Genomic DNA, 9,160 nt, shown 5'->3' on the forward strand with positions numbered 1-9,160 from the left:
AACTATCTAGATCAAAAGTACACCCAAAAGAAATAATAAATCTACAATAACACATTCTTATTATTTCCACATTGCTTTTGCAATCCATTGTGTAACATTCAAATTTGTATTATCAGCAACCAAAGAAATGGTCAAACGTCTCAGAGACCAGAGAATTAAAGTAAGGAGAACAATAATAAATATGTCAAGAAAAGGAAAAAAGAAAGCTTTTTTCCTTCGTACACGTTTCCGGGTCTGGTCACATGGTCTTCCAAGATGGCCGCGCCCTGCAGCGACAGTCTAGTCGCAGAAAGAGTTGTGCAAACAGAGTCTAATGACAGTTGAGGAGCCGCGGGTCGCAACTGACATTTCAAGAGAGAGACAGAGAGCAGCATCTGAGAAAGCCTGTCATCTCTTCAGCCTGTCGACATGAGCAAGGACGGTTTAATTCTGTGAGTACTTCTGTTAGCCTAAAATGTCACATTAAGGGTAACGCTAGCATTTTGGCTGTCAAAACAGACTCGCGTTATGAAACTTGCCTGTGTCATTCTTATGAAAACATTTTTTCCAAACAATGTGAATGTAGTCTAGCATTATATTCAGCGTTTGTTATCGTGTCTGTACAACAAAATAGTAACAGTAATAGTCATTAACGCTACGTGTTAACCCTGAGAAACACATGTCCTTTTATTGTGGAGAACTCTCATTCAGAAAACCAGCAGTTTAATATTCTTTTGCTCTCATTTAAAGGTGCATTCCCTTTGCAACGTGAATTATTAGCTTTAATGAATCATGTGGTTCTTCTGGTAAATTCGGCATAAAGATATAGTAGCTTAATCTTTTTAAATGTTAGTATTAGTAGTATTAGTATTGTATTGGTGTCGTTTGAATTGGCTCTACCTCCGTGGTGTCTTGTAGTAAGAAAACATGTTGTATGAACAGTTCTTTGTTGTTGTTTTTTTTATTTGTTTTTTATTTGTTGGTTGTTACTCAATGAAAGCAGAATACATCGTGGATCACAACTTTTCCTAAGTTATCCCAGTTTAACATATCATTATTTCTTTTTCATTTGCGTGACGAGTCTAATAGCAGTTCTGCAGCTGTAAATGTGTTCCATGTGTCCATTTCTAAGTGGCAGAAGTAAACTGAATTCAAGTAACAGTAAAGTTAACATGATTAGTTTATTTGGTGGCTTCGGTGATCTGCACTGTCCACTGGAGAGCAGTTTTTAGTGAGCCAAACAGCGATCAAACATCAACTTCTTTGATGCATCCAAAGCAGCCTTTCATTCAACCGTTTTTCTACTGCTGGAAGATGATAAGAGAGCAGAGGGGTGTTATCTCTCTTAAGCGCTCTTCAGCTAGATGTCTGAGATGATTGCTGAGGAGAGGGTGGGACGTTCCTGTACTGTATGCTAGATAACAGAAGCGTGTCACCATAATGTAGCCCTCAGGCTGTCGTGATTAGGAAACTGACTTTTACATCCCTCTGGGTTTGAGTTTATATATATTATATATTAAATATATATACAATACACTGCGCAGTTACAGCTACACTGCAACTGCCCAGTGCAATGTTTGGATATTGTTCTCTGTAAGTGTAGCAGAGGGGTCTTCATCACTGCAGACTTGCTTAATGAGCACAGAGAGCAGGCTGATGTTAAACCTATGTGTTTGGGTTTTCTCTCCAGCCCCAAGGACTTCCCCCAGCTCCAGAACGACACATTCCTGCGAGCAGCACGAGGAGAAGAAACTGAACATGTCCCTGTCTGGTGTATGAGACAGGCTGGAAGATATCTCCCAGGTACTGTGACTTTCCTCAAATACAGTTTTCTCTCTCTTACCTAAATTTCAAGACTTTCTTTGCATCAATAAAGGTCTTTAAACAGTACACTTTCACAACGAGCAACAGGTAAACATTCAGATGTCATGAAGACATTCATTTTTTGCTGGATCTTATTTTTAGAGTTTCGTGAGTTGAGAGCTGGGAAGGACTTCTTTGAGACATGTCGGTCACCAGAGGCCTGCTGTGAGCTCACTCTGCAGGTACAGCAGTGCTTTTCAAACTCATTCTCTGTCCAGAAATAAAATTGGAAAAGCTTTTTGAATGATCGGAAACACATTCAAGATTCAAGATTGCCTTTATTGTCACTGAGAATAACATGTCAATGAAATTTGCATTGCAACCCCCGTGTTAGTAACAATAAATAGATAATACAATAAAATAAAGATACTAGAATAAAACAAACTAACATGCAGTAGAAATATGCGTAAATGCAATAAAAACATACCAGAAATGAAAATATACTAAGATAAGTGATTCAGTCTGTTGTACTGATAATAAAAATCTTAAAGCCATCACCACACATCAGCAAGCACCAGTGAAAGAAAACCAAAAAACATCACAGTTAACTACTTTTGAGGCCATTTGCCATCATGTATTTTTATGACTTAATATCAGCTCAGACGGTGAGTGCCAACATGCTAATAACCACTGAAAATTTATTTAAAACATTTAATACATTGGTGCACTTCTAAGATACTTGGCAGTAGTAAATAAGTAGTGTCACAGTATGTTGAGTTGTCTTCCTTTTCCCCACTTCCAGCCTCTGAGACGCTTTCCCTTCGACGCCGCCATCATCTTCTCTGACATCCTGGTTATCCCACAGGTGAGTTGGTTGGTTGTGTATCTGCCAGCTTGTTTTCATGTTTTTCTGATTAGTGCAACTTAAATAGTGTTTTCCTGGGCGGGTGAGTGATTTGGTGTCATTTTACAGAAGCTTAAGACCTTAACTCCTGTTTCAGCCTAACTTCAGCTGGGTGTGGTAGTTTTGGGTCATTTCTATGGAATGCACTGTTCTGAGTTACCAGACACTATTTTGGATGTTTTTTTGTGTATGATTTTGGTGTTTGTGCGCTCATCTACTAACAAGATGATTATCGGGACACTTGCTTCATAAACATGGTGCAATATGTCTCTCCATCTATAGCAAATTGCAGCCATCTGTCAAGCTTTCTGTGCGTCTTAATTCATTCATCTTCCCTCCAGGCCCTGGGTATGGACGTCCAGATGGTGGGAGGTAAAGGTCCAACATTCTCGGAGCCCCTTAAGGAGCCAGAGGACCTGCAGCGTCTGCAGACCAAAATTGACGTGGCTAAGGAGCTGGACTACGTCTTTAAAGCCATCACGCTGACCAGACACAAGATAGAGGGCAAAGTGCCGCTCATAGGATTCACTGGAGCTCCGGTTAGAGATGATACAGACACATTTAAAGAAAAGCATGCACAGCTGTGATCCACTACACTGAATTGTGATTCCTCCTGTCCCCTCTTTCCTGTGTCCCTCCACAGTGGACGCTGATGTCCTACATGATAGAAGGCGGCGGCTCCAACACCCACTCCAAGGCGAAGCGCTGGCTGTACCGACACCCTGAGTCCAGCCACATGCTGCTGAGGATTCTGACAGATGTGATAGTGGAGTATCTGCTGAGACAGGTGGCAGCCGGAGCTCAGGTTAGACCCCCTGCTTTCAGATGACCACCATGACACGTGCAAATTCAACACTGTGATGGCAACCACGTCAATCGTTAATCACGTCAAAAGAAAGAGCCTGCAGGTTATTCTGGGTGGCTGATGCTTGATGAGAAAAACAATAAGATTCAAAAAGATTGAAGTCCAGACCTCAGAGATTCAGTCGAAGGCATACTGTGTCAGGTATTTGGACATAAATACTATCTGCTGATTGTGGCAGCTCCTGCACACACTTTTTATGGAAACAAACCTGCCTCTCAGTATCAGCACAAAATCCAGCTGAGGCAGCAATTTTTCCCCAAAATAGTTGAGCACAGCCTGAGAGCACAAACCTGGATTAACACAAAGTCTAGACAATGTCATACCAGCAGAGTTTGTTGCCATTTTTACTGCAGTCTTCAGTATTTGGGGCAGCAGGGTGGCTTCAGAGTCAGTCCCTCCGCCTGCTTTGAGCTCCTCTAGTGGTGTCAAGCAGCCACTCTGCTGGTGTGACTTTGACCTCTCACCTTTGTCTTTGAAAAGACAGAACACTGGTCGCCTGACTCTGCAGTTCCCCTCTGCTCTGCAGAGTCTCTCAGTGTTTCTGAAGTGACTGTTTTGGTTTTCTGGCCATTATTTTCAGCAATGAGGCTCTGATATACGCTCTATACGTTGGAGCATTTAGCAGCTAAAGAGCCAGATGTTTCCCTCAGGAGCGGGGGTGGACCAAAGCAAAGAGAGACTGAATATTTGCCTTGTATTTGTCAGGTGGATCACAATGACGCCAGTGCAGCTCACAGTCTGCAGGATGTTTACACTGCCAACTGTTTGCTAACTTGCCATTAACTTAGTATGGTGATCATATGTCAATGTTTTGTTTACAGCTTTGTTGAGCTGCCCCCATGGGCCAAAAAGTTAGTCACCTAGTTACTGCAGGTTAAAAAAAATAACTTTTTCCTTGTGTGTGTTGTCCAGGCTCTGCAGGTTTTTGAGTCCCACGCCGGCATTCTGGGGCCAGCCGAGTTTAACGAGTTCGCTCTGCCTTACCTGCGAGACATCGCTTGCCGCGTCAAAGATAAACTCAAAGAGGCAGGACAGGACGTTCCCATGGTGAGACAGCTGCACACATAAGTGGCAATTTATCCAAATCCATGAGACGCACGCACGCACGTACGCACACACACACACACACACACACACACACACACACACACAGTTGTATTCCTGTGCTGTGAGGACACTCATTGACATAATGCATCCTAGCTCCTTACTCTAACCTCGATCATCACAACTAAATGCCTAACCCCAACCTTAACATAACCCTTAAAACTAAGTGGTAAGCTTCAGACAGTCCTTTGAACGTCTGTCAGAAAGGGAGGATTGGCTGAAATGTCCTGACTTTCCAAAAATGTCTGTACTCTCAAGGTCTCACAAAGATAGCTGTACATTATATATATATATACACACACATACACACTTCTGCAGTAACAGGTTTTTCTCATATTTCTGCATGTACTGTTCTTGACGCTGTCAGTGGCTAATGACGTACACATCATCTGAACTACAAACGAGTCAGCTGTGACAACTCTATTTATTTACTTGCTGTATTTTTCAGTTTGTTCTCTTGTTATAATTACTTTCTATATTAGTTTCCATAGTCTATTCTATTCTTACCATCAGTCTGTTGCTTCAACAACACTGTTTCCCAGGAGGGATCATTAAGGATCCATCTGGACTCATACAGATAACTGCTGCGTTTTACTACCAGAAGATGGCAGCATTTCACCAGAAATGGTTCACGTGATTGTGCAGAAGTTGCTTTGAAAATCTGCTTTGTTTACTTTCCTGTGCCCATTCGTGTTTCAGATTGTGTTTGCAAAGGATGCTCACTACGCTGTAGAGGATCTGTCTCAGTCTCGTTATGAGGTGGTTGGACTGGACTGGACCATTGACCCACGATCAGCACGGTAACATTCGCACACATACCCCAACACACACCTCCAGCGTCTCTGCACCAAGCTCTGTGTTAAATATACCAACATCAGTCCATCAGCTAGTTGTAAAATCTGCGAGAATTCAACAGGGAGGTCTCCTCTGGTTGTACTTTGTAAGATTTGAAACATCGAGACACTGCATTTCTGGGATGTGAGCAGGAATAGAAAACAATCAATAGATGAATCTCCTCAGTAAAAGCAGATACAGCTACAGCCTCACTGTTGTAGTCAGAGTGCACGAAATCAGTTTGAAGCTAAATGCAAGCTGAATACTTCTCAGGGATGTAGCCAGTCATGTGTAGCACTAATGGTGAAGCACACTGTCGTGATTCCTGAGGAGCAGGTTAACCATTAGTGACCTCTCCCTCGCCCCTGTTGTCACCGGGTGCAGGATTTGAGTCAACAAGCGTGTGCGTTTCCTGCTCCGCTCGTCAATACTTCACCTGTTGGTTAAAGGATTAGCCTGTGTGCCGTGTGTTGTGTGTGTCTGTGTGTATGCAGGGAGCGCACAGGAGGGAAGGTCAGCCTGCAGGGAAACATGGACCCATGTGCTCTCTACGCTCCAAAGGTAACCTCCACTCCCACTTCAGTTAAGACTCTCGCCTCACTTTTTTCCTCATGTTTTTTTGTCTTTTTCTTTTTCAAAACTATTTTTATTGACTTATGTCGTACTGACTTATGACGAAACCCCTCCTACCCACCCCCAGTAAGACTAACAATCTCTGTCAAAGGAGAAACTGAACAAGCCTGACATTCAATATAAATAAGGACAGAGTAAAACAAATACATTTAACACGTCGATATAAAAAAATGAAAACGCAGGTTATCACCCTATGCTCCCTCATTCACGACCAGTTTACTCCTGCTATAAAACAAGCAACAACCGACAGCAGCGGCTCGACCTTTGGGCTTCATGCAAGAACATTTATCTGTACAGGCGTCCCATCAAACTCTCTTAAGTGGCAAACTCTTTGTAAATCGGTCATTTCAGCCTGATCAATACCAGATACCAATACTACAGACATGTCTGTCTAAAGCAAAGTGGTCCATGACTGATACGAGAGGTGGTCATGTGATAGTCGCAGAGATTTTAGAAGAGATATTATAGGCTAGGCCTGCATGAAGACACTGAGAGCGTCTGTCTAGCAGCTACAAAAAAGGAGACGTTGTTCAGAAATATGCCAGTGAAAATAAACTAAATTAGCAAGTCATGATGACGATGATGACATGGGGAAAAGAAGATTCATTTTTCTTCAGTTCGGTATTTTATTTGAGTTAATTTCGTATCTAAATTCATTCAGGTTAAGGTCAAACAAGTCTTTCTCCCTGTGGAGAAATCTGGACTGTGCATGGCTGCAACGACAGGTCTAGACCACTCATGAATATCATTTGTACTGAAGAGAGAATTCTAAATACAAGACTGTTGGTGAATTAACTCTCATGTACATGCCACTTGAGAAGGAGTCTGTTCGTAGGAGTGCTTCTTGCATGAGGTCCACTGACTGACCACAGGTGCCTACACTGTGGGTGTAACATGAATCAAAAATATCCACATCTTTACCTTATTGCTACTATGCAAGTCAGTTTTTCTAATGCTGACATGCAAACAGTTGGGTTTGGGCCAGAAGACACATCTCCTCTGCAGAGATGAAGATGTGAAGATCACTCCTCCATGCAAATAGATCAAAAAGAGTTTCCTTCATAAGGCGCCATCACTGTGTGATAAAACATGCACAGCTGACCTCTGTCATGGCAGTGGTTTAGCGTGAGGTGTTCAGGTCTACACAGTGAGGATTTCAGAGCAGAATTTTGTATTTCATAAAGTAAAAAAAGTAAGGAGGGAAAATAACTCGACACTTTTCCCAAGTTTTTCTCTCAACTGCTGCTATTTTCAGCACCCGGCGTTCACATGCTGTGAATCCTATTTTCATTCCACAGTATCTCCATTCATATATTTCTACTTCATGTCAAGTGCTGTAATTCATTCTGACAAACTTTTGTTTACACACTCCATGGCAATTTATAACTCTTAACCAGAAGTTCCTAAGATTGATCCTCCCCTGACCCAGTTTGAGGAAACTATACGTCAGACACTCAGACTTATTTTAAATATTCTACAGCCGTGGTTGAACCATGAATGGTCTAAAAAAAATCTGCCATGTCTGATCCTTAAATTTAACCCTCTCTCTTCCCCCCTCAGGAGCGCATTTCAGACATCGTGAAGAAGATGTTGGAGGGTTTCGGCACGAGGGGCTACATCGCCAACCTGGGTCACGGCCTTTACCCCGACATGGACCCGGAGAACGTGGGCGCCTTCGTGGAAGCTGTGCACCAACACTCTAAGCAGATGATTAAACAAATGTAAAGACGGATGTGTCTGTGTGAGGCCAAAAAATGCCGATGAGAGGGATTGAAACTGTGACAAGTAGTCAGCATTGGTGTTTAAATACTAAAGGGCAACATCAAAAGGAAAAGATGTACAGCTTGATACATGTTTTCAGCAGTTTAAGAGTCCATTCTGACTGATTTTTCTGGGAGGTAAAATAAAAAACACTGGCCCAACAAAAACATCCATATCTTCATGTACATTTAAGTGAATTCACTACATTCTCATTCCTTGGTCAAGTGTGGATTTTCTTGATAAACAAGATTTTCTATGACAAGGTTTTCTGTTCATCTATAATATGTTGATCTGACCAGGACTGGATTATATGTTTCCACTGGAATCACTTTAGCGAGTACATGTTCAGTTGTATGGGATTTGTATTAATATTGGATCCATTCAAAAATGCTCTAAACAGCTTTGACTTGTAGATTAAATTTTTTTTTTTTTTTTAGATATTTGTCATCAAAATTCACCACAATGTTACGCTAGTGCTCACACATACAAATAGAGACAAACCTTTCTAACCTGTTTAATAGCTGCAAACATCTTCAGTCACGAGTGAGTCTGTCATCAGTACGAGCAGCTTGTTCGTCAAAGGCTGCAGAATCAAACGTTTCAGCCCGAGAAGCTCTATTGCAGGTTCAAAATCATTTTTTAAGGAAAAATGTCAGCACACAGCAGCTGATGACTCCACCACCTACCATCTTCACAGTGAGCACAATCCCCCGCTGGATCCCAGCATGAACAGTTTTATTTTTACTCCTGCGGATAGAAAATCTTCTAAGGAATTCATGCTGTAAAAGACGATGCCTTCTGCTGTTTTTGTCTTTGTCTTTCACCCTCAATCTGTTTTTTTTTCATTCCATCAACTCCGACTTGTAGAAAAAGTGGCTTATGAACTGAATCGCGCTGAAAGCATCCTGAGAGGTTGCATGTGATTGCAGTTTTCTAGACAATTAAAACCCATAAATGTGTGTATCTGTTTTTTTTCTGTCCACTTAAATAAAAATTTACTAGATTTTCTTTGAGCAGGATGATGAGACTACATGCTCATTAAATGGACCAGGGTCTTCAAGAGCCATAAGTGACCATTACTGACTTTTTGTCATACTGGACCTTTTCATGTTTATCCACACAAAGCAGAGTAAGGTCTAGTCACAGCCATGTCAGTTTGTTCCAGGCTGAAATATCTCAACCGCTTTTGGATGGACTGCCATGAAATTTGGAACAGACAGTCATGTTCCCCTCAAAAATAACTGTAATAACCTTGGTGAACCCTTGAAAGAGTACTC

General features: G+C 41.8%; 1 protein-coding gene across 1 annotated transcript; it reads left to right on the forward strand.

The window, feature by feature from the left end:
* Positions 1-258: 258 nt before the first annotated feature.
* Positions 259-8,896, forward strand: urod (uroporphyrinogen decarboxylase). Its single transcript, XM_041950023.1, has 10 exons — positions 259-431; positions 1,670-1,782; positions 1,945-2,024; positions 2,585-2,647; positions 3,028-3,225; positions 3,330-3,491; positions 4,464-4,598; positions 5,355-5,455; positions 5,984-6,050; positions 7,683-8,896. The coding sequence occupies exons 1-10, from the start codon at positions 409-411 to the stop codon at positions 7,845-7,847; spliced, it is 1,107 nt and encodes a 368-aa protein (XP_041805957.1). The 5' UTR covers positions 259-408; the 3' UTR covers positions 7,848-8,896.
* Positions 8,897-9,160: the final 264 nt, after the last annotated feature.

Source organism: Chelmon rostratus, chromosome 12 (assembly GCF_017976325.1).
Source record: "Chelmon rostratus isolate fCheRos1 chromosome 12, fCheRos1.pri, whole genome shotgun sequence".
NCBI lineage: Eukaryota > Metazoa > Chordata > Actinopteri > Chaetodontiformes > Chaetodontidae > Chelmon > Chelmon rostratus.

Coding starts and splice junctions, on each gene's coding strand:
- urod (XM_041950023.1), top strand. CDS start 409: ATGAGCAAGGACGGTTTAATTCT. Junction 432..1,669: donor AGCAAGGACGGTTTAATTCT/GTGAGTACTTCT, acceptor TTTTCTCTCCAG/CCCCAAGGACTTCCCCCAGC. Junction 3,226..3,329: donor TAGGATTCACTGGAGCTCCG/GTTAGAGATGAT, acceptor GTCCCTCCACAG/TGGACGCTGATGTCCTACAT.